At 50.1% G+C, this 25,122-nt stretch overlaps 2 protein-coding genes across 7 annotated transcripts in view; one reads left to right on the top strand and one right to left on the bottom strand.

Moving 5' to 3' along the window:
- MTMR3 (myotubularin related protein 3) overlaps positions 1 to 3,497 on the top strand; it is a 76,689-nt gene extending 73,192 nt beyond the window's left edge. For 4 of the 6 annotated variants that reach the window (XM_030460790.1, XM_030460786.1, XM_030460788.1 and 1 more), the window contains 2 exons: positions 603 to 629; positions 2,855 to 3,497. In XM_030460790.1, the coding sequence (XP_030316650.1) occupies positions 603 to 629; positions 2,855 to 3,026 (199 nt within the window). In that variant the 3' untranslated portion in view covers positions 3,027 to 3,497. The remainder of the gene's footprint in view (positions 1 to 602; positions 630 to 2,854) is intronic. The other 2 variants (XM_030460791.1, XM_030460789.1) reach the window with 1 other exon arrangement.
- A 6,171-nt stretch (positions 3,498 to 9,668) lies between these two features.
- Positions 9,669 to 23,882, bottom strand: LOC103535457 (acyl-CoA dehydrogenase family member 11-like). The gene is given in 11 exon segments (XM_030460709.1): positions 9,669 to 9,754; positions 10,488 to 10,757; positions 12,843 to 12,866; positions 16,369 to 16,522; positions 16,640 to 16,773; positions 18,088 to 18,101; positions 18,103 to 18,191; positions 19,058 to 19,157; positions 19,746 to 19,933; positions 23,605 to 23,645; positions 23,648 to 23,882. Coding segments are annotated over 11 exon segments (1,335 nt in total).
- Between the last annotated feature and the right edge of the window lie 1,240 nt (positions 23,883 to 25,122).

The raw sequence follows: 25,122 nt of genomic DNA, 5'->3' as shown, positions 1-25,122 counted from the left end.
GAATGGCTTTGATTTCTATTTTTCATGTCACTGTGTTTGTATCTTAAGGCTTCAGATGAAATATGTAATTGCCAAGCATACAGTTGGACACACCTGAAGGCTTTTATAAGAGAGAAAATGGTGTTTTCCTTTGTCCCTTTCCTGGTGGTGTCTGTTGGGATGTGTGCCACCTGGGATGGCTGACAGTGGGCAGGACATTCCTCTTTCCCAGGCTGGGCTCTGGAGAACTCCTACCACATGGATACACACAGGACAGCCCAACCCCCCAGGAGTTCACATTGACTCCAAGTTTCAAGTTTGGTTGCAGATTTCTCTGTAGTGTCTTTGTTCCTTCAGTTTCCAGATGTCTGCCCTGGGTTGCCCAGGTTGTCCACGTCCACTCTGGTCATTCCTGGTAGGGACCTGTGGGCAATCAACAAGGACACAAAGTGTTTCCCTAGTCCACATTTTCAGAGAGCCAGCAATAGTGCCACTCTGGGAATGAGGAAGAGTTGAAACCCTCCCACTGTAAAGCCTTGAGCAGGAGAAGAGTGTCCAGCTTCATCACCTCTATTTGCTGCTTTTCCCTGTTCCCCTCTGAGCTCTCTCTCCCCTCCTTGCAGGGACATTGAACGTGTTGATCAGATCTGGTGAGCATTTCCAACAGCCTCTGTCTGTTGTCTGTCTGCCTCTTCTTGGTAACTTCTCCAAACTAACTTGGTGTCTTCCTTCTCTTTGTCTTTCACTTGCCTGGAACTCACTAGAAATAAGTGGTGGGTGACTGGCACGATCTGTTGGGTGTTCAGCTGGGGATCAACAGTCCTCTCTTCACAGAAAGGCATTCAGGACTTGGCTTTTGGTAGCTTCAGCTGGGGTGTGTATCACACTAACACTGTCAATAAATTGTGTGTCACTTCTAACTGAGGAGAGACTCAACTTCAGCTGGATGCATTCGTTTTCCCTTTCTTCCTGATCTTTGGGAGAGGCCCACTTGTTGCCAAACAGTTCTAATACTGCTGTGTGGTGTGGTGATGAAAAACCCTTCCACTTCCTTTAGGACTGAAAAGACTGTGGCAGTCACAGGTGATGCAAAGATGGTGGGGGGTTAGTAGCACCAAAAAAAGAGACAAACATCCTTGATTTAGTAAGAAGAGGAGGTGTTGACAACATGATTTGAAGTCCCCATTCCTCAAAGGAGTGAGATCACTTTTCCAGCATGTTCTTAACATCTCTTTGATCTCAAGCAAAGCTGAGGACCACCAGGATAGAAAGGATGAGTTGTTCAGAGCTTTCTGAAGCTCGGGGGAAAAGTTACAGAACACTATTATCTGTCCCAGAAAGATAAAACAACAAAAAGCCCTGAGCATATGTTAGGTAGCTGGTGAGCTCCAACAAACAGATTCTTATTTTAATTCCTCGGGTGCTTTTTTGACCTCATCCAACAACAGTGAACTTCTGTTGCATCACTGTGCTTTGAGCAGCAAGATGTCAGAGCTGCTTTTCTGCAGGTTGTTTCTGTATAACACCTCTCAGGACTGCTTTTACTCCTGCTTTTTTATTTGATAGTGATTTCTAACAGGATCCTTAGGAAGATTTGGAAAGGCCTGTGGTCAGGCTTGGCTACTGTCAGCCTCCCTGCACCAGGGACACAGCTCTGAGCTGGGGAGCTGCTCTGCAGAGCTGAGAAAATCAGCCCATTCAAGTGAGAAATGGGATTTCTCTGCTGCCTCCATCCCCAGCAGTGACCAGCATCTGGCAGTCCTGTCTCTTGGCAAGGAAGGATTAATCAGAGCTGCTGGGTGGAGGCAGAATTCTCAGTGTCAGTCTCTTGGCAGCAGGGAATCTTTTCTAGCACAAACCAATTGTGGCACAAATGCCAAAGAGTTAATGAAAAGGGTGTCAGGCCTGGGGGGGTCCCTGGAGAGCTCTCCTCAACTCCTGAGCAGGATTGATGGGTTTGGAGGACAGGGCAGTGTGGTGCTCACCAGCCTGGCTTGAGCAGCAGCAGTTCTGAGAGGGTTGTGAGGAGGTAATTAGGTTCAAGTTGTTGGTTTTCTCCCTGCCTCCTGCGAGGTGCATGTGCCTCCCCCAGCTGAGAGCTGACACCCACCCTGCTGCAGCCTTGCTGAGCATGGAATACCTGGCTGCCCATCTCCTGGCTTTGCATGATCCTTGTTGATTCAGTTTACTTTGTGCAGAAGTGTGGGACTGCCAGGAACGCCGGGGCAAGCAACCCGAACTCAGTTTAATTTTTTTCATCTGTCCCATGCTTAAAACTTTCCAGCAGTGCACTTGGAAGGAACGGAAGGAAATGTCTCTGCTGGAACTTCTCAGTACACATTTCTAGAAGAGTAAAGGAGCAGAGATTCCTCCTTCCTGCCAGGACTGCAGTATCCAACTTGTCTATAAGGCCCATGAGGTCTGTGCCATGAGCAGGGACAGTGCCCTGCACACCCCACAGCCCCGCAGAGGGAAGGCCCCTGCTGTGCCTCCTCTTAGCCCCATGTCCCCAGGGTGGCAGGGCTGAGCAGCACCATGGCCCAGCTCCTCCCCAGGATGTGGCCAAGAGCTTCCATCTGGGTCACAGAGGGCCACTGATCCCTCCAGTCTGAGACCAGGCAGAGCTGTGCAGAAGATGTCATGGATTTTGTACCCTGATTTCCTTTGTGCTCCTCTCTGGTGTCCATTCCCTAAAGCTGTGCTTCAGCTCGAGTGCAGGGCTGTCTGCAGACTCCTGGTACTTGAGGAACAACTGCAGCCTCCAGGGCTGAGCCCATTACAACACTGCCAACAGCATCGTTGTAGAACTCGGGTAACCTTGTCAAACTGCTTCTAACGTTTTTCTTTTCCATTTCTCCTCTGTTTCCAACGCAAGGAATTGTGGAAATGTCTTCTGCTCCAGTTGCTGTAACCAGAAGGTGCCCGTTCCCAGTCAGCAGCTCTTTGAACCCAGCAGAGTCTGCAAATCGTGCTACAGCAGCTTGCACCCCAGCAGCTCCAGCCTTGATCTCGAACTGGATAAACCCATCACTGCCACATCCAATTAAAGGCCCGGCCTGGCAGCAGCGGGGGAGCAGCCCTGTGCCGACCCTTCCCCGGCAGCCGGGCGGCTCCTGGCTGGGTTGAGGCTGGGAGGAGCCCTGCACTGTGGAGCTTGGGGCGTGGAACACTGCTGGGCGGGACAGAGCCGAAGGATACTGCTGGATTGTGGGATTCTCCTTTCCCGGCTCTTCCCCCTTTCCTTTCTGTCCTCTCTGTGTGTATGTGTCTATGCGTGTGTGTGTATATATAATAATATATATATGTTTGTTTGCTGGGAGGTTGTGGAAGTGGGAAGGGAGCTGGTGCCAGGGCCAGAATTCCCCTTTGGATTTCACTGTCCCAACTGCTTGAACTGTTGCAGACAGACAATTTTATGGGAGGGAAGGAGAGCGGGGGGAATCAGTGGAGGCAGTGTGAATACCTGTAGCCTCAGTGCTAGCGCTTTCAATCACTCCTGTTACTTCCAAACAAAAAAAAAAAACAAAAACCTGCTGTTTGGGAACCTGTTGCTGCTAGAAGAAATGGGAAGCTCTTTCCCAAGAGAGCACTCGCCCTCTCTATTCTTAGAGTGGGCTTAGTTACCCTCGCTGCAGGAAGGGGGAATGGGTGATGGATGTCCATGCAGGGTGGCTCTGTCTCTGCTGTCAGCCCTCAGGGGGGGCTGGGACCACCTGGAGGACACTGCCTGAGTGATGTGATGCTTGGGTGGGAGGGGGCTGGACAGACTGCCCAGCTGAGATGGGTGTTCTGCTGGCACCTCTTTCTGAAGTTCTGTAAATGCAATTCATTATTTAAACCCGAGGGGGAAAGTAGGAGACTGAGTCCTCTCCTTGCCCCACCTGCAGGGTGGGTTCCTCAGTGTGGAGCAGTGCACTCCCTGGGTTCTTACAAACACCCCTGAGCTCTTGTTCAGACTGGCACTTTAATATTAGAGACTTTCCAAACCAACAGAGGAGCAACTGGGACACGCTGGGGTCTTCCCCAAACTCAGTCCCTGAGCAGTGCACTGGGGCTTCTCCTACTCCTGGGTTATCTCCTCCTTTTTCAGTCTCTATTGAGTATATTCCAGATAGGAAAAGCCTGCCTGAGGATTTTTAGAAAGCTCTGCAATACATCACAGATTGCCCTGCCCCAAGCTGAGTCACTTTTCAAGTCCCCTCACTGAAGTGTGAGCTTCTTGAACACAGGAGTTAAAAGGAGTGTTCAGGTCCTTGTCCCTTTAGAGCCTACTGAGTGCAGTTGGACAAGGAAGAAACATGGATCCTGCTTTACAGGACATTGCCCAGACAAATTTACAACTTCTCTTGTGATATTCTCAAACCCAGAAACATCCTGCTGGAGTATTTGAGAGTTTTAAATACAACAATCCAAGAAACCTGGGGAAAGGAGTGTGCTTCCCTTCCCTAGAGTGTCACAATCCCCCAAAGTGAGTATCACACAGAGAAAACAATCTGATTATTTGTCAGGTCTGGTGAGGGGGTGAAAAGAGATGTCAGGGTATTTGATTTGTGACTTTGCCCTTCCCACACTCTTTGCAAGGCTCCTTACCCTGCTGCAGCCTGAGCTGAAGATTCCCAAGACAAAAATGAATGTCCAGGAGGCTGGTTTAGTGTGGCAGCCTGTGTCCTGAGGGGAGGGAGTCTGTAACAGAGCACCCAGGGATCCCCCCTGGTGTGGGTTTTGAAAAGTTTTTCAGGAGGGAAGAGCAAAATAAAAAGATGGGATTTCTGGTCGAGGGGTACCTGGAAGTGTTTGTTCCTAAAGCAGTGCAGCCATGAGCTGGAGCAGAGCTGCAGGTGTTGCTGTTCCATGCCAAGAGGCAGCTGGAGCAGGACAAGGATCACTCCCAGCTCCTGCCTCTGGCTCTTCCATGGAGGGGGTGAGTAGAGGTGTGAGTGTAGGGGCAGGGGTAGTTCTGCACACTAACATTGTGTGGGTTTGTGGTGCACATAGACAGTCAAAAATAAGTCTAAGATTCTGCAGTTCCTAATGACAGGTGCCAAGAGGTTATGATACGGGTTTCTGGGGTCTCTGATGTACAGTGTGAATAAATGCTTGCAGCTCTTAGTCTTTTTTTGATCGATGAAGCACTTTTTTTATTAATATTATTTTTCTTTGTATGTAAAGGAGGAACCAGTATCTCTCCATAGCTGTATATATAACCCTTCTCTCCTAAAGAGAGTAAAGTGCTCCTATATTTTTCATTTTTGTCAAAGCGAGAAGTAAATACTTTAGAATTGTTAAATATATAAATAAAAGTGAATAAAGTTTAGACTTTTGCATGGGAGCATTTGCTAACACATTTTCTATTCTTTTTAATTTTTCTTCCCTGTCCTGTGTAGAGGAGCTGTTTGAGGCTGAGCAGAAACACCAAGGCCTTTGATCAAGGAGGCTGCAGAAGGCCTCTGCTTCCCTGCTTTCCCCCTGTGTGTCTTTGTGAGGAGCAGCAAACTGTTCCTAAACTTAGAAGAAAAAAATTTAAGCTTGGTTTGCCTGCTGCAAGAGTCCTGGGGAGGGGGATCACACAATCCAGAGGCAGTTCCAGATCCCACCATCCCAGTGAGGGGAGCTGTGTAAGAATCTCCTCTTCCTCAGCACCTTGCCTTTCCTTTTCCCCTTAACCATCACCTGTGTCTTGGAGCATCTGGGATGATTTTATCCCACAGGTGGGAGCAGCCCAGGGAGCTCCTCTGCCTCTCAGTGGTGTTTGGGAGGGGGATGTTGAGCCCTGGCTGTGGGGCAGGGAGCAGAGATTGGTTCTGCTGTGCTTGTTCCCTGCCTTATCCTCATTGCTGGGTGTGGGGAGCCCTGGCTCCTTGGGATTTAGCTTCACAGGGCATTGCCCAGACAAATTTACAACTTCTCTTGTGATATTCTCAAACCCAGAAACATCCTGCTGGAGTATTTGAGAGTTTTAAATACAACAGTCCAATAAACTTGGGGAAAGGAGTGTGCTTCCCTTCCCTAGAGTGTCAGAATCCCTAGAAGTGTTAGAAGAAGATACCTTCTTTATCTTTTTATCTTTTCCCAGAAGGTGGAAAACTCTACTGCTGTGTGTCCTGCAGAAGGCTGCTGCACAAGGGTCTGATTATTCTCCTTTTCCTAAGGCTGCTTGCTCCTTCCAGCCCCTTGGCCCTCACATAAGCTCATTCTCCCTCAGTTGTTTCTTTTCTTACTTGAAGTCAAGAGAGGATTTGCCCTGAATCCTCAGGGACTGAGCAACTCCCTGAGCAACTGAGGGGTTTAGGACCAGGCCTGTTCTCACCAGACATGGTGCACGATTGCTTTATAGTCTGATGGTATTTATTTAATCAAATAAACCAGCAGAATGGGGGCAGAGCTGTGCTCACAGCTGGGGGCTCCTATTTACAGCTTCAAGAATAAAAAAAATTAAAAAATAAAAAAATAAAAAGAAAGGCAAAGCATCTATGTTTTGCACTACTAAAAACCTGCAGAGGAACAGAAAATTTGAAGATTTTCAGATATACACCAGAACTTTGTAGAGAAACAAGATAAACCAGGTGCCTCGAGTTGCCAAAGAGTGGGTGTGAGTCCACCTGTGCCTGGTTAGGGCAGCCCCCCTATTACCAGGGGGCCAATAAAGGTGGGACACACACCCACAGAGAGAAGCTCACTCTTGTGTGAGACAGTGGAGAGGTCAGCAGCTCGTCGAGCCTCAGGAGCAAGAAAGGCTCTTCCTGCTACAGAACTTGATTTTTCTGAGCTCCTTCCACACTTGAGGAGGGCTGCAGTGGGGGGAGTGCAGATGTGGTGTGCACAGCACCGCTCCTGGCCCAGCCACTGCTCTGCTTGGGTGTTCCCCACAAACACTGAGCACAACCTCTGTGTCCCCTCAGCCACTGTTGGAGGGAAGCTGAAGGATTTTTTTCACCTCCACATAGCAGGAAGCTGTTGCCTTGCACAAGGGCTGCACTTCTGGGGTCTTGGTGGCTCTGCAGCACAGGGTGATGCTGCTTGGCACCTCCTTGCCAGGTGATCCCTTCTCCCTGAGGAACGTCCTCTCCTTCTCCTCTCCTCATTGTTACAGCTCTGGAAAAGCTGAAGGATCAGATGAGCAGGGCTGGGCTGGCAGTGTGCAGCCCCAGTGCTGCCTGAACCATCCTCTGGTAAGGCTCAGAGAGGCTCCCAAATGGCATCGGTGGCTGAGGACCAGGACCCCCTGGTAGCAGGGAAAGATCCATCTGCAGCTCAGGTGGGATGCAGCCAGCCCAGCCACTCCTGGGGGGGCACAGGTACTGGGGGCTGGTGGCACTGGAGATGTTTGGCAGGGCTGGGCAGCAGGTTGTTAATCACAGCTTAATTGTAGGCTGAGGGCTGGGGGGGGGGCAGCCTGGAGGATGGAAAACCAAAGGATTGGGGGGGGTGAAGGGGAGAAGACAGCCTGAGAGGATTGGGGGTGCTCAGCCTGGAGCAGGGGATGCTCAGAGCACCTTCCAGTGCCTGAAGGGGCTCCAGGAATGCTGGGGTGAGGCCTTTCACCAGCATGAGAGTGAGAGTGACAGGGGGAACCGGAGTGACACCAGTGAGAGGACAAGGGGGAATGGTTTTAAAGTGAAAGAGGGGAGATTTAGGTTAGATATTAGGAAAAAAAGTTCCTCACCATGAGGGTAGTAAGGAACTGGAATAGGTTACCCAGAGAAGCTGTGGCTGCCCCATCCCTGGCAGTGTTGAAGGTTGGATGGGGCTTGGAGCAACCTGGGCTGGTGGGAGGTGTCCCTGACCATGGCAGGGGTGGCACTGGGGGAGCTTTAAGGTCCCTTCCAACCCAAACTGTGCTGTGATTCTATGAAGGTGTCGGGAACCCCCTGGGAAGGGATCCAGGAGCACACCCTGGGAGAAGTCCTGAGCTGTTGGAATGCTGTGGAGGGCACTGGCCCCGTGCAGAGCTGTTTCCCAGGTGAGTGTGGGCAGGGGTGTCCTGGCCAGGCTGTAGCTGCCCCCTCCATAGGTCCCCGAATGACCCAGGGGAGGTCTGGAGGAAGCTGTGCCCAGAGGCAGTCAGAGGTTGGTGTTTTCAGGCTCAGGTTCTCCATAGCCCTTTGATTCCATTGCTCAGCTTCATGGTTAAATCTTTTAATTTTTCTTGGTTAAAAAGCAAACCCAGCGATTTTGGGTCTCTTCTTAAGTTGAATGAGGCAGCTGTGTTGGCACTGCCTGGCACAGCCTTTGCTCAGGGTCTTTATCTGCAGAACTTCCACTCTCCTGGGGCTCAGCACCCTGGGCCGGGTGCTGGACAGCAGGGCAGGGGGAAGTTGTTTTTTGGTAAAGAGAGAACCCCCCAGTGCTAAGGCAATGCCACAGAAAGAGTGATGACCTTTTCCTGTGCCAGGGCTGTCTGTGCCACTCTCTACACCCCAGAGCTGTGCAGCTTTTCTGGGCAGAGGAACAGCACATTCCCATTTCCTCCCTTTCCCCCCCCTGTAACCCAGCATCAGGGCTCAGATTGTTACAGTTTGGGATTTTAAATGAGCATATTCTTCAGATTTTCACCTTTTTAAAAATGCTGCTGGTTTCATTTTACTCTTTAACATAAAGTGTTTTCTCATAGTTCTGCTGCTAAATGACTTTTACCTTGCAGTGACAACAGGTGATGGAATTGATTGTACTTTTTTGTTTGGTTTGGTTTGGTTTGGTTTTTTTAGTCTGGATTAAAATGCCATCTGAAGTCATGATTAATTATTTCAAGGGCATCAAATGCTTTAGAACATGCAAGCCTCTGAGAGCAGAGAGCTGTTTAGCAGCAGTATGAAGTGTTAGACCTCAGTGCTTGTTTGTTTGTGGGCAGCATCTATGCTGCTGTAGCCTCCAAGGGAAGATTTAGATCTTAATAAATTTGTCATTTTCCTACATGATGACAATTTTACAGTCCCTTGTGTTTTCTGTACTGGTGCATCTGCAGGGCTCCCAGTTTGCAGGGCTTATTTTTAGGCAAATTATAGCTCATGTATTAGGAAAAGTTAATTGCAGGGTAGAAAAAAGCCCATCACAAGAGGTGCTGTGACCTCCTGGATGGCAGTGAGCGTGGGCAGCACTGTGGTTTGCCAAGGCACTGGGCTTTGGGGATGAGTGTTTGGTGAAGATGGAGCATTCTGAGGGTTCCTCAGCAGCTCTGCAGAGGTTCTTAGGGCTGGGTGGATGTGATGCTGCTGCTGGAGCAGGTGGAGCAGCTGGAGGTTCCTCCAGCAGGATTTGTTCTGGCCCCTGGTGGAATGTTCCCACCACCTCTGTAGTGGGGACTTGGGTGGATCAGGATTTGGGGATTGTTTGGGGTTGTAGCTTCTTCCCTGGGGGCAGAAGGTGCTGGTGGCTTTGGGGGGGTCACAGGCTGCCACAGCAGGCAGGGCTGTCCCCATACACCAATGTCCTGTCCAGAAGCACTTCTTCCACCTCATAGCTGCCATTCTGGAACTCTATGGCCACCAGGCACAGCTCCTGAACAAAGAATGCAAAAGGTTTGTCCCAGCTATGGCATGGTGACAGTGATGGTTTTAATTTGGGGTCCCTCTCATCACTGCTGGAGTGGAGATCCCCAAGGCAACCAACCCTAAATGCTGTTTGTTCCTGTGATGATGGGAATGGCTTGGGGAGGCAGAGCAAAGCCTGCAGCACTGCAAGAGAAACCTGGGCTAGAGGAGGGGTTTTGCTTCCCTCTGAGCAGCTGAGATGTCTGTAGAGGAGGCATCAGCCTGAGCTGCATGATCAACTGAAAGGGCTCCTGTGTAAGAGTGGGAGACATCAGTCTTGGAGTCAACCTGGAGTATTGCATCCACCTCTGGAGCCTTCAACACAGGGAGGACATGGATCTGATGGAGGGCCACAAAAATGCTCAGGGCGCTGGGACACCTCTCCTGCAAAGCCAGGCTGAGGGAGCTGGGGGTGTTCAGCCTGGAGAAGAGAAGGCTCCAGGGAGACCTAATAGTGACCTTCCAGTGTTTGAAGGAGTCTACAGGAAGGCTGGAGAGGGAGTGTGTGCAAGGGCCTGGAGTGATAGGATGAGGGGCAATGGCTTTAAATTGGTGAAGAGGAGATTTAGATTGGATGTTAGGGAAAAGTTCTTTCCCATCAGGGTGGTGGAACAAGGGTTGCCCAGGGAGGTGGTTGAGGCCTCATCCCTGGAGATATTCAAGGTGAGGCCTGAGGAGCACCCTGATGGAGGTGAGGGTGTCCCTGCTGAGTGCAGGGGTTGGACTGGGTGAGCTTTGGAGGTCCCTTCCAACCCAAATCATTCTATGAGTTCCTGGGCTCCAGCCAAATCAGCAAAGGCTCATGAGGAGGGAGGTGGTTACTTCTCCACAGCCTTTGCCAGGCTGAGTGCTTTTTAGTTGGAAAGAAAGTTGGGATGGAGCTTTCTTCAAAAGAAAGGAGTTACCCAGAAGGGGTGAAACCACCTGATCTAGGACTGATTCCAAGGTCTCTCCTGCTCTGAAATCCATCGTGTATCTCACCCATCCCTGCAGAGATCCTTGCTAGGGTGTAGGAGAAGTCTCTTGCTGCCAGCTCCATGGTCACTGCCTGCCTGGACCCAGCTGCTTGGGTGAAACCATTGAGGCTGCTGAGAGCCCCCAGCGTTTGCTCCTCGGCAGCCTCCAACTTCCCAGGGCTGGAAGCCAATCCCATTTTTTTCTGCAAAGAAAACAATGGCAGGAAAAATGACCGTGTAGTTACCTCCTTCAAGGAAACGGGGCTGATGAAACCCTGATCACACTCCCCAGTGACTAACAGAAAGCTGGAATGGAGGTGGCTGGGACGGGCACTGCAGGAGGTGGAGCAGCCAGGGCAGGAAAGGGGATGTGTCCAAAAGGGAACTCACAGCCTTGACTTGAGGATGGAGAATTCCTGCCAGCCAGACCCACTTGGGACCGGTTTTGTGCTGTTTTTCCAGCTGGGTATGGGGGGGACCTGATCACACCTCCAGTTCTCTCTGCCTTGCACACCTGTACCTGTCTCTAGCTGTAGGCGACCTCCCTTGTCTGTGCATTTCACTGGATGAAATGCAAACTGAAAGGAGCTTTTCTCTGCAGGTTGTGTCAGTGGGACAGGACCCAGGTAGCTCTCTTCTGGTGGAGTGTCCTTCTCTGGAGACATCCCAAACCCGCCTGGATGCACTCCTGTGTGACCTGCACTGGGTGATCCTGCCCTGGACTCTTGAGGTCCCTTCCAATCCCTATCATTCTGTGATTCTGTGACATCAGGCATTTAACTGTGCCCAAAAGCACAACCAAGAAGCTCCCTCTGGTTAAGCAGCTTTTTCTCCAGCATCACAACTACCTTGGGAAAGCACAAGTGACAGTCAGCTGAGAGAGTCTAAAATAGCTGCTCCTTTGCCATGACATGCCCATGGCTGCCTGGATGTGACCAGCAGATGTTGGCCTTTCACCTGCCTTTCCCCTCTTACTCCCCCTAAAGAAGGATGGAAGGAGAAGAACTTGCCCTCTGTCAGGCAGGGATGACATCTCAGTCCTCCCAAGGCTGCACCTGTAGAGCAGCAGCCAGCTCTCACCCACCCACATCACCCACCTCAGACCCTGCACCACAGCTCTTGGTGCAGCACAGTTTGGGTGCCCCAGGCCCTGCTGGCACTGGGGTCTGGCTCAGCCAGGAGCCTCCAGAAACCTCTCAATATTCAATAATCACTCAATATCTCTAATACTCAACATTCAAAGCCAAGTCTCAGCCCTGCCTCTCTGCAGTAGAACTAAAGGATTACCTTGGACAGGATGGCAAAAAGGACCCATTACATAGTTAGGGAGCGTAGCAGGTGGTAGGAGATGCTTTCTGTTAATTAGTCTCATTTGCAGGTTATTTATGAAACTGCAGCCTATAAGGATCTGCTGTGCAGAACTGATTTTTGATAGTTTTGAGGCTTTCAGTGCTTAAGTGATCATGCAGTTCCACTTGCCAGTATGTGCAAATGCAGCTTATTTGCACAGCAGGGCTCTGGGCTGCACAAGCTGAACCCAGTTTTGTTTTCTGCAGTAGGTCTGGGCATGACACCTCCTGCCTAACCAGCACCCTGTATTTTCTGACTATTAATACAAGAAAAACATGCTCCTCAATGGATGCCATTCTGTGCTCTGGGCAAAGCAAGACACAAACACAGCATATGCTGTACAAATACAAAAACATCGTCATGAAAGCGGTTAGGTCTAGAGCCAAGATAAAGTCCAAGGAACCTTCCCAAGCCCACAGAATGCTAATAAGATGTTTTTAAAAGTAGCTGGGAGCTTGTTGCTAACAAGGATCAAAAACCCCAAAGGCACAAACATGTTCCCAGCAGCTTGGGTGGAAGCCAGAGTGTCCCAAGGCCCAGCACAGAAGCGACACGAGCGCTTCTGTTGGCACCGTGTGCTGAGGGCTGGGGTAGAACAGCTCTGGTCTTGCTGCTCCACTTGTAAAGACTTAGGCAAAATAACAGGAATATAAAAGAATCATTTTTAACCTGAGGGGAAAAAAAAAAAAAAAAAAAGCATTGTATTCTCTTTGCTCTCCAATAATTTATGCTATATTTGTTTGTTTGTTTCGGATTACACTCGCTCTTTTCTTAACCAGAAAGCATTGAATCTTCTGAAAGCTCAAGCTGGGTTTTTCCACCCCCTCCCCTGCATTTGAGGCTGGAAAGCTGCTCCAGGGATGCTGCCTGAGGCAGAAGCAGCTCCTGTTTTCTCTCCTGCATGTTGATCTGCTCCAGTTCCTGAGGGCTGTAATGCTTCTTTCCTGGCTAAAGCCATCAGAGAGCAAAAGAGCTTTGCAGCTCCAAGATTTCCAATTAATTTGGTTTTCATGGAGGAATTTTAAGATGCTACTCATGCATTTGCTCTCACTAGCTGCCAAACAAGATGGTTTTTACATCAAGAACAATCATGAGAACAACCAAAGAAGCACAAGTCTCCTATTAATGTTTCAAGCAAACCTGCAGTAGCACTTTAATAACCTTGGTTTATTTCCTGCTCTGTTAAAATTGTGGTTATGGTCTGTAAAAGCCCTGAAAACATTAGCACATGCCTTAGGTTGTATGTCTGATTTACAGCTCGAGTGCCAGCCCTCCACAGTCATTTGTGATCCATAAAATCATTGATTCCCAGCTCTGCAGGGCTGGCATTTCCAAACTGCATCAAATTTAACCTCCGGTGACTAAAATGCAATCATCAAACAATTCATTTTAGAGTCACTCAGAGCACTGTTTTGCAGTCACTTTTCAGATTGGAAGTGAATCATAAAGTACACCCAGTGCTCTGGCTCCATATTCCACCTAATAATTAATTTAGTGTAACATGAAATGCCTGTCCCCTTGCAGTATCCACCTGAAATTCCCACCAGGGCTGAGCAGGAGCCAAGGACTCTCTCTCACATTTGCTCTTCTCACCCTGTGTTGTCCTGAGACTTTGCAGACTGATTCCTTCTGGACACAGAGTGGTTTGTGTGTCAAGAACCCCAGAATTTCAGCTTCTCATAATCACATTCTGCAAGGGTGAGGAAGTTCTCTGTCTTTCCCTTTTCCTGAGGATAATTATGATGCTGGATTCCTGCTCCCAGATCACAGTCCCATCACTAGAGGCAACTGCCACAGGATGAAAGCAAAAATAGGTGGCAGTGGGGTCAGGGAGGGAGGGGGAATTATTCTGAGATACAGGGGAATCTCTCTGTAGTGCCATGCTTGTACTAACAAAATGCTGCTTTCTCCAAAGCAGACTGTGTCACCATGCGCATATCCTGCAAGCTATGAAACTTGAGGGACAAACATAAAATCAATTGTACCAGTTCTGTGTGCTGGAGTAAAAAGGAAATGGATTGGAGTGGTAAAAAAATCCCTTTATGAAGGGCTAAATGATTTCCTCACTAATTGGTAATGGGGAAGATGTTTCAAAATGTGTCAGAGTCCCAGAGGCCAAAAGGATTTGGAGCCCCAAAAGAGGTTGCTTATCACCTGGGAAGTAAAACCCTGATTCTGGAGTAGAAGCTCAGCACATTCCTGCTGGATGCTGCAGGGGATCTCTGCAGAAATCCATCCCAGACTGCCTTTCCTTCAGCAGTGCCTGCTGAAGGCATAAGGGAAAAGCTTCCTGAATTCCTGAACAGGTCCAGGCTGAATTTGCTGAATGTGATCTTATAGATCCAACCTGAGTGCATCAACGCTGCTCCCCCAGCTCAGCTGTTCCAGGAGCCAACCTCAGTGTGACACCAGCAGCAAATGCAAGTGGCACCTACTGAAATTTGGAGACCCTTTAAGTCAGTGCCCACGTGTTCACCCTCCAGTCTCATACACAGTGTGGTTTGTGGGAGTGCCAGAGCAATGATGAGCTTGGTTAATAATGAATCCTGACACTGTGCAGGTACCTGCTCTGACTCCTGGTCTTTAGTGCTCCTCTGAGGACCCAGATGTTCAGCAGCTGGAGGAGAGGAGGTGTGCTCAGTCCTGCCCATGAGCAGATTTGGGTTTCTTGTTTGGTAGCCAAATCTTTGTTTTTCCCTTTATCAAAAGCTGTCTGAGAGGATACACATCTCTGGAGGGCAGAGAGGTGCTGGGTACAGAATACAGCTGAGCTGGGAGGGGTTGGAGTGTAACAGAATTTGCCAGCTGGAGCAGACTCTGGCTGGTATGTTTCTGAAGGACCTGTCCAGTTGTCTGTGCTGTGGGCAATGCAGGGGCCCAGAACTTTCCCTTCTTGGAGGGTCTGGAGGAGAAAGCAAAGGCCCAGGGTTCCCTCAGTGTACCTGGTCTGATGTAATCTGGATTGCTGTATCTGGATTAATAATCTAATCCCAGGGAGAATGCCCCCTGATGTGTGGATCAGGCATGTCAGGCTGGTTCCTGTCTCCCTTTACAGGACATAACAGCATCACCTTCATGAAATTCTGAGCTGCTGTGAACTCTCTGTGACCACCTGAGCACCCTTAAAAGAGCAGCCTGTAGGTAAAGCCAGAGAACAGCAAATCTGAAGAGACAGCAAGAGATTTCCTTTGGCTCTTTCCATTTTTTTCAGTGGGAATAAAAATAGGAAGTCCTAATGCAGTAATGCCCTAGTGCAGGTTTAGTATTCAGCAGCCTTGTGGTGCTTTTCCAGTGAAGAAACAAAACTCACAGTTATTGTGGATTCAGGAAGGTGGCTCTCTCACATAAAAAATACACTGCTGGTGATGGTGTCGTGAGGAACTCTGATGATGCAAAACTCTCCACTGCTGAGATGAAATCATCTGCATTTCTCTTGCAGTGCCTAAGTATCCCCAAATGAGCTCTCTTTCCCTTCTGCTTTTGTAAAGTGCCTTTTAAAGAGCAGGATTGTAAGATGCCCTCAGAATACTTATCTGAAGCTTTCAGTTTGGGCACATTCTTTGGCTGTCCCAGCTAGGAGCAGAAAAAACAAGTAACACCCTGCTGAGGTGGGCTCACCTGCACTGAGGAGAGGAACACAGCCATCACCTGAAAGCTCAACCAGTTCCAACCTCCTGCCATGAGCAGGGGCACCTCTCAACAGACCAGGTTGCTCCAAACCCCATCCATCCTGGCCTTGAACACTTCCAGGGAGGGAGGGGGCAGCCACAACTTCCTTGGGCAACCTGTTCCGGCATCTCACCACCCTCATAGGGAAGAATTTCTTCCTAATGTCTCACCTAAATCCCCCCTATTCAAGTTTTAAATTATTTCCTCTTGTCCTCTCACCACACCCCCATACCAGAAGCCCTCCTCCAGCTTTCTTGTAGCCCCTTCAGGTATTGGAAGGTTGCTCTGAGCTCACCTGGGAGCCTCCTCTTCTCCAGGCTGAACAACCCCAATCCCTCAGCCTGGCTTCACAGGCATTTGAGCATTTCAGTGGCTCTGCTCTGGACATGTTCCAGGAGCTCTGTGTCCTTCTGGTGTTGGAGACTCCAGAACTGGACACAGAACTCCAGGTAGGGTCTCAGCAGAACAGAGCAGAGCAGAGCAGAGCAGAGCAGAGCAGAGCAGAGCAGAGCAGAGCAGAGCAGAGGGGGAGAATCCCCTCCCTTGCCCTCTGTCTGTGCCTCTTTTGATGCAGCCAGGGACCTGGTTGGTTTCTGGGCTGCAAGTGCCTGTTCCTGCTTACTACATGGGGCTGTCCCTCAGCAGGGTCAATGTACCTGGATTAAGAAAATGAGCAGTTTAAAATACTAAAATATTTTCTGTTTGTTTTTATCCATCTTTTCCTCAGTTCTTTTCAGCTCTGTCCCCCTCACAATCCTGCTGGTGCAGTGTTCTGTGGAGTGAACAGCCAGCCACAGAAGTGGAAGAAAGGGACTTTTCCAGCTAGTATCACTGCCAAGCCCCCCCCCATGAGCCTGCCTGGTCCCACAAGGAAGGTGAAACCTTACTTACAAGCTCTGCTGGAGCTCCCTCAAGCCATAGCTCTGCTGTGGCCATCTGCTGTGTGCCCAACTTGTCCTTCAGCCTTTGGATTTGGATGTTGTTCAGCTTTCCCTCCTCATCTTGAACCTTCAGGAAGAACAGGGACAGCCCACCAGAACCCTGGGGCATCGGGAGAGGATTTCATTGCAAAGAGCCAAGGATGTAAAAAAAAAAAAACCCTAAACAACGGCCCTGCTCCTTCCCCTGCTCCTTCCTGGGTTCCACCCTCAGACAGACCTGTTTCACACATCCTTCAGCATCTGCTACCCTGGCCAGGGTTAATGCCACATCAGAATCAGCAGCTGATTTAAAACCGTAGAGAAGATATGTGCCATCTGGCTGCTTCCTGGCCACTGTCTCAGTTCCGTTGGCTGCAGGGAAGGAGGAGAAGATAATTTTGGCATTATTTTTTCTCTATCAATCAATTTTGGTTTAAGCAGCAGCTCTTTTGAAGTTACCTCGTGCTGTCTAGGAGTATGGATTAGCTGCTCATCTCTCAGTGACCCTGGATAAGCAATGCTGCCAGAGTTAAGCACTAGGAAGGAGCTGGGAACACTTCCAGTGCTGTGCTCAGCTCTGGGCCCCTCACAACCAGAAGGACCCGGAGCTGATGGATCATGTCCAGGGAAGAGCAACAAAGGTGGTGGAGGGTCTGGAGAACGAGTCCTGTGGGGATTCCTGAGGGAACTGGGATTCTTTAGTTTGGAGAAGAGGAGGCTGAAGGGAGACCTTATTGCTTTCTCCAGCTCCCTGAAAGGAGGTTGCAGGGAGGTGGGTGCTGCTCTCTTCTCTCCTGGAAATAATTGTAGGACCAGAGGAAATGGCCTGAAGCTGCCCCAGGGGAGGTTTAACCCAGACATCAGGAAGAATTTCCTTACTGAGAGAGTAGTCAGGTGCTGGAATGTGCTGCCCAGGGAGGTGGTGGAGCCACCATCCCTGGAGATATTCAAGAATCACATAGATGTGGCACTTCAGGACATGCTCCAGTGGACATGGGGAGTTTCCCTGGCTCGATGGATGGACTTGGTGATCTTAGAGGTCTTTTCCATGTGTGACAATTCTGTCATTCTGTGACCTGGGCTCTGTTTAGCTGCCAGTGACCCAAGCAATGGATGCAGATGGACAGCTGGAGGTGGCAGTGCTTTGTGAGCAGATTGCACCATGGGGTATATTCCAGAGCCAAGAAAAACAAAGGTGCAACAGAACTGGGAATCCTGCTGACCCTTTCACTGCTTCCACCATGAAACCAGCTGCAGCTTCATCAGATGCAGGTGAGTCCCCTTCCACTTTTCTGTCTCTGCAGCCAAGTTCCAAGGTTTCCTGGCCCATCACACTGTTCCTAACACTAGCCAAGGAATAAAAGTTGATGGCCAGGAATGTTTCCTCAGTCCCAGCTGGGATGGGTCTGGCTGTCTTGCTCAAGGTTTAGATTTAGTGCTGGATATCAGTCTGTTAACTCAGCAAGGAGCACAGCTCTGTACCTGCCTGTGTGCACTGCATGCATCAGTGGAGAGATGTTTGGGATGGTTAAAAAGCAGAGCTATGTGCAGAGGATTTGGATGGCTTTTGCTGAAGTTTCCTAAACCAGGACCTGGCTTTATCAGTTCCCCACACCCTTCATTTTCTCAGTTGTCACTAACACCATGAGCTGCAGCTCTGGCTGCTGCCCACCTCAGAGCACCCACTGACATCAGAGCCTCATCCACTGCCCAGAGGTCCAGAACTTCTTGGGGTCACGAGTTGTCAGATGCTCAAAAGCATTTTTCAGAGATCCAGGGACACCCAGTGACTATTTTGGGGGTGGGAAAAGAAACTCAGAAGATCACAACACATAATGAACCACATAACTAACACCAGGGTGCCCTAGGCTCAGGAGAACCACTCCTGCACCACAGTGCATCTGCACTGCTGCTGAGAGTCCCTCAAAGTGCCCAGCTCCTGCCTGGCTGCTGCAGACAGAAGTGACACAGATCTGTGTCACAAAGGGGGGTGCTGAGCATCCCTGCCCCCTTGGGCTTCTGCACCACTGGCATCTGGACAGAGAGTCTGCAAAGGAGCACATGTGCCAGGGGACTGGGACGTGTTTGTGTTTGCTGGATGTCACCAGCACCCAAAGAGCTGCAGGAAAGAGGTAACTGCCTTATTCTCTTTCTTTTTATTGAATTAAAATACCCAGGGCTAGCTACTTAAGGGATAGATTTTCTCTGAACCTTACAGGGCAAGCTACATAGTGCAAAAGGTATTGCTGAGAGGCAGAGACAAAATCTTCAGATTGGGCAGGTCTGTTACTTTGCTTAATTTACATCAGGGATGGATCAAGACCAAGACATTTAACTGCCACTCCACACAGGGGAGAGGAAAACAAAATAACTCCTACTAAAACCACATGGGACACTGTTCCAGCTACCTGGAGTCCTGTGGGTCTCATGTGCAGCAAAGGTACAGAGTACTGTAGGTAAATATAAAAGCTATCCTGGGCACAAAGACTTTGTCATTAAAGGAGAAAGGCAGTTGGAGATGCAGCTGAGGCACAGAGCAAGGGAAGGCCGTGCTCAGAGCCAGATCAGCTCTCCTCCATCCTTGGCCAGTGCTCCTGTCTCTAACCAGTGCTTCCAGGATGTGGGCTGTGCCCTGGGAGACCAACTGAGCTCATACCTCAGTGACTTTGGCTGCCCCATCAGTCATGGCCAGTGAACAGCTGAAACCTCCAGAGGAGCTTGAAAATCCATAGAGTTTGACAGCCTGATGCAGACAGCTGAGGAAAACATGAGTGAAGACAGACAGGTTGTGCAGCAGCTCAACAGCAGGAGGATAAAATACTTTGAATAGGAAGAGCAGAACAAAATAGAGGTGAGAATCAGACTGCTCATTTCTGACAGGGCAAAAACTGCTTCAGCCAGGAGGAGAGAAGAAGAGCAATGGGGTTTCTCAGACTGCCACTGCAAGGAATTGCTTGCCAGCTGGTGCACCTGAAGAGCAGTTTTTAAAACTAAGAAACTTGAGAAAAAATAAGAAACATCCAATGAAACTGCAAGTAAAATCCCAACCCTTTGGCTGTGTTACAACGAATGCATGCAAACCTGGAGCAGAGCAGGGGAACTGCCAGGCTCCAGAACCAAGAAGGTGACACCAAAGAATATTATGATCAACTGCAGGCCATTAGTTACAGCTGATCACTGGTGATGTGGAACATTACAGTGGACAGACACTGCTGTTCAGTACAGCAGTAGGTGTGCTTCTGTCTGGGCATCATCTGTTACCCATTACACAACACATTTCAGTCCTGCACCTTGCTGAGGACAACCAGGAAGGCACCAAGGCACTCCCATTCTCCCCCAGTTACCTCCAGTTGGAGGCCTCAGCAGTCAGCCCTTCTTCTGCTGAGATCTCTGATCCTCCTCCAGGCTGATCCACCTGCTGCCCCCAGGCATCCACAGGGGGGTTCAACTCACACTCCCAGCCCAGAGGTTTGCTCTCAGTTAGCAGACAGCTCCCAAATCTCTCCAGATCCTGATTCACCTCCTCCAGGATCTGTAAAACAACCAGAAGAGCCCTTCAGCCCCTTCCCTGGAAGGCAAGGAGCCCAGGTCCCAGCTGGAAAGGCAGAGAACTGATGAGATTGTCCTGCTGGGCTACTGCTCTTCCATCACTTGGCCCTTCTATGCATCCTGTCATGCAGCAGGACAGCTTGTCTCTGAGCCTCTGCTGGCACAGCTGGACTCAGCTGTCACTTTTTTTCCCCCCCAAAATAATATTTTTCCAAGTTGGGTTTGGCAGCATCTCCGGATTTCACAAAAGACAGAAGAGCTTTTGTATCAGGGCTGAGAATGACACAGAAGCAGGGGGGGGTTGGATGAGATGCTCTCCAGAGGTCCTTCCAGCCTCTGCCACTCCATGATTTACTGCTGGAGAAGAATGCCAGGGGAAGAGCTGCCAGAAACAGAAGGCCTTCAGCTGCACAGGAAAACTTCCCCTGGGCTCAGCAGTTAACCTGCCTATCAGATTAGAAAAGGAGGGACAGAGCAATCATTTGAGCTTCAGCCTGGCACACAGGCAGTCTGGATTCCAATTTCCATCCTGCATCCAGCTTCCTGAACAGCCCTGGATAAGGATTCATGTGCCCTTGTTTCAGCTTGGCTGGCTTGGATGGAAAAGTCTGTCCAGAGTTAATGGGGGAAACCAGCACCCATGGAGGAGTGATTCATTCCAACCCTAAGGAAACCTCTTTTAAAGTGACAGAAATTGCTTTCTGCAAGTGTTCTTCACTGCCTGTGGCCAAAGCCTGGTGAAGATGCTTAGACTTAAAAAAAACCTGATTTATAGATGATTTAAATTAGGCCAGGGGGGCTCAACCTCGAGCACTGTTGGACCCTCATTAGTATAAAAATATCCAAGGCTGTAATGAGGGTCACTGAAGCACCTGGTCTTTCATCAGAGGAATCTCTTTTGCTGTTCTCTCCTCCATTAAGTGATGATCATTTCCTCCTCAATATAACAATTGTGGTGATGAATGCCACAGCTGCTGTACCCCAAATGGTGCAATTATAAAATCACAGAATCCTAGAATGGCAGGTTGGAAGGGGCCTCAAGGATCACCTGCTCCAACCCTTCTGATATAATTGCTGATGTGAGATGTCCCAGCACTCACTGAGCTGAGACTTCAAACTTTCCAGAGTGGGGGAATCCACCACTTCCCATGGGAGACCATTCCAATGTCTGACTGTCCACAGGGGGAAAATTGTCCTCTGGTGTTCAATCAGAATCTCCCCAGAAGCCACTTGTGCCCATTGCCCCTTCTCTTGTCCGTGGGACTCCTTTGGAAAATTGGAGTCTCCATCTTTCTAGCCTCCCTTTTAAGCACTGGAACATGGTAATAAGGTCTCCCCTGAGCCTTCTCAGGGCTGAACATTCCCAATTTTTTCAGCCTCCCCTCGTATGGCAGTCCTCTGATTATCCTCATGGCTCTTCTCTGGACCCTCTCCAGCCTGTCCACAAAAAATTCATTAAGATGCTGCTGGTGAATGGTGAAATAATTGTTAAAATCACCAAACCAAAGCCATACATGGTGCCTGGTCAGCTGCTGTGGTTCATGCTGCACTCCTGCTTGCTGCCCATGGAGCTCAGCTGGGATGAGTGGATGCCTCCAGCACTTATCATATCTTGACAACAGTTTGAAGATTGTTTTAGAGACAGAAGTGAAGAATCCAATGTTCACAGACTTTGCTGATCCCTGAAGCAGAAAAACGTTTGAACTCCTTGTTTACCTGGCAGTTTCTTGTGGGCAGAGGAGGGTGAGTCTCCCAAACCTGGTCTCTTGGTCTGCACACTGCAGGGAACTCAAACCACAGCAGTCCCTCCAACTCCTCCACACGTTCTAAAAACAAACCCTAGCTGTCAGCTTGTGCCCTGACCACATGGAGCCTTACAAACCACCCTGTTGCTGAAGGGAATGGTTTTATTTCCAAGGCAAAAGAACAAAATCAGAGCTCCTGGGTTTGAGGCTGCTGAATGTAATGCACAGCAGCCTGGGTGCTCCAACAGATTTCCACCAGGATGTGGAGAGGGCACCTGGAAAGCACCAGGGTAAGGGCTGAAGCCACCACCTAGCAGCATCTGCTGAGTGGTCTCCTTCCCCCTCATCTCTCCTTTGACATCCCAGGGATGAATATATTGGAGATGCACAAAATATTTCACATTAAGGGTGCAGAAGACAGGCAATCCTTCATATAAAAGGAGATATTTTCAGAGTGAATCAAACAGATACTTCTCCCCACTGATGCCCAGAAAAAGCAGGTGCTCTCTTCTGTCTTCTCACCCTCCCAGAAATCTTTTTCCCCGTTCCAGGAAAAGTTCTGTGTTCACCACTGCACACAGGTGAAGAGGACAATGGGAATCAGTGGGACACACCATGCTTCATGGGATGCAGCTCTCCTGGAGAGGAAGGTGCTGGCAAGGAGAGCCAGCTGTGAGCCAGCTGTGAGGCTGCAGACAAGCAGGCAGCAGGCTGGGCTCTCCCTTTCAGCTGTGAGGCAACACTGCCCCGCTGGGACCGAGCACAGGAACGTCAAGGGGGCTGCTGCCGATTCTCTGCTAGATTCTGCAGCCACTTTGTCCCTTTGGAGAAGGAGTCGAGAGGAATTCTCAGCCTTGGTGAAAGACACCATTGATGCTTTTATTTTCTGGGAGATCATGTTTATTCCAAAGGTGCAGATTAGGATCTCCATGGCTGCCAAGAGCCATTCCTCTTTCCCTCATCTTCTCTTCTGGCAAGAAGGCCTCATTTCTGTCCTCAGGATGGCTGTGACACAAGCAAAGTCCCAACACTGCCACCACACTCTTTCTACCCTATGTCTGCAGGGCCTCACAGACCTGGAGACCAAGCAGTGGCAGGAGGAGAGTCACTGAAAGGCAGGTTCTGCCCTTCTTCTCACCCTGTGTCTTGCACAGGTTATTGCATTGCTTCTGCTGCAAGAAATCACTGGAAGAGATCCCACTGTGCTCTGTCAGACCTGGTCCTTGAAAGTGGGAAACAGCTGCAGTCCTTGGGGTGACAGCAAACAGGAGGACAAGAGGACAAACAGGAGGACAAACAGTGAGGTGAGCCAGCTCTTCCCAGGGGTTCCTGCTGGACTGGACATCAAGGAACAGAGACCAACACCTCAGGGTCTTATCCCACCTCTCTGCATCCCTGTATCTGTTCAGAGCCTTTGCTGGCTGAAAATCTACCCAGAAAAGCCAATGACCTGTGCTGAGAACAAGCAAACCCCAACAGGCCCTTGCATCCCTCAGCTGAGCACAACCCCATTCCCTCAGAAAGGAATTTCCTCAAAAGCTCCCATTACCCAGGGGAGGGAAGTGGACTCACGCAGCAGAGTTTGGAAGCACCTCAATTTTTTTCTACTTCTCTCAAATTTCTTACTCTGAATGACCAGACAACAAATGCTCTGACAATCCCCAAACAACACTCCTGTTGCAACACCCAGGCCGGTCACCAGAGCCCACCAAGCTCCTTTCTATTTCTGTTTATGTCTTGGCAGTATTTTTGACCCCTGTACTGATTCAAAGACAGCAAGTTTTAAAAAATGTCAATAAATTGCCCCAACTGAAGGCACAAAAGGGTTTAGAGAAACATTTAATTCACAGCAGTGACCTAGCCAGAATTAGAGTTTGCACACACAGAGACACAAACATGCATGCCAGACCTTGGGAGGAAGATGAGTTCCCAAGTAACTCCGAAGCAAAACAAACAAGGCTGCTCTTGGTAGAGGGTCCTGGTTTCTCTCCTTACAAGGGGTATTTCCAGATCTTCTAATGGTTGTTTCTCCTGCATGCTGATCTGTTGCCCTTGTCCTGCCATCCTGTCCATTCCTTTAGGACTCTGTGCTTGGCACATCTCCCAGACACGAGGCAGAAAGCGCCCTGACTTCCACAGCTTGCAGGTAGCGCTGGAAGCCCACCAAGGCAGCTGACAGGCAAACATGACCCTGCAAAGCCTGGAGTGTATCCCACCAACAACTCTCACCCTCAGAGCCTTCCTGGGTTGACAGCAGCACCCATCCTCTTTTGGTTTAATGTGGTGAAGTTATTCTTTAGCATCAATGGTGGCTTCTCTCCTCCCTCGAGGAGGAGCTTTGCCGCAGCTGTTGTCAACTGAGCTAGGGGAAAGGTCTTTGGAAAGAGATCAGGAAATAGCCTAGAAAAACATAAGGATTCAGAAAACACCGTGTTCTTCCCGACCAGACAGATGGACATTTCTAGAGCTGGGGTGACAGGGTGTGTGTGTGTGTTCTCATCAGCACCCCCTGAACTGCTTGGAATGGTAACAGGATAGAGGTGGGAGAGGAAAAGAAATCTTGTAAGAACGCACCTCCTGGCTTTGAAACCTGTGCCTCACCAGGGTGGTGTGTTGCTAACGGTGTTTTGCTTAAAAGCGATTTTAAACAGGTGAGACAAGGACAGCTCTGCCTCCAGCCCTCACACCAGCCCTGAGGCACACCCAGGGTTTTCAGCCTCATTTGCGGCCTTTTCCTTCTCCGCCGGCCCGGCCATGGCGCAGGCCGGGACAGGGGGGGGTGCTGGCCCGGGAAGGGGGATGCTGAACCGGGAAGGGGGGGGTGCTGACCCGGAGGAGCCGGGGCTGGGGGTGCGGGAAGAGCCCGGACCCGGAGGAGAGGAGGAGGCGGCGGCTGCACCTCAGGGGACACCCCCGCGCCTTAGGGACCTCCGGCACTTCATGGGCTCCCGCAGCTCGGGCGGCTCTGGCGCCTTGAGAGGATCTCCCTGACCCTCAGGAATCCCCCTGACCCTCAGGAATCCCCTGCTCCTCAGGGATCCCCTCCACCCCTCAGGAATCCCCCTGCTCCTCAGGAATCCCCCTGCCCCTCAAGGATCCTCCCCCTGCCCCTCAAGGATCCTCCCTCTGTCCCTCAGGGACCACCCCCCCCGCCACTCGAGGATTCTCCCCGCCCCTCAAGGATCTTCCTCGCCCCTCAGGGCCCCTTCCTCTGTCCCTCAGCGACCCTCCCCACGTCCCTCAGGGACCCTCTCTCTGCCCCTTTAGGGGTCTCAGAGGGCTCTGGCGCCTCCGGGACCCCCCCAGTCCCATCGCTCCTGAGGTTCTGGCGGGTACCGCTGGGTGAGGGGAAGGACGCGGCCACAACGACTCTAAGGAAAAACAAACAAACAAACAAAAAAAGAAATAGGAGAAAGAACCCCCCTGC

This window comes from Calypte anna, chromosome 15, assembly GCF_003957555.1.
Source record: "Calypte anna isolate BGI_N300 chromosome 15, bCalAnn1_v1.p, whole genome shotgun sequence".
In the NCBI taxonomy this organism is placed as follows: Eukaryota; Metazoa; Chordata; class Aves; order Apodiformes; family Trochilidae; genus Calypte; species Calypte anna.
This window is presented reverse-complemented; position numbering and strand designations above follow the sequence as displayed.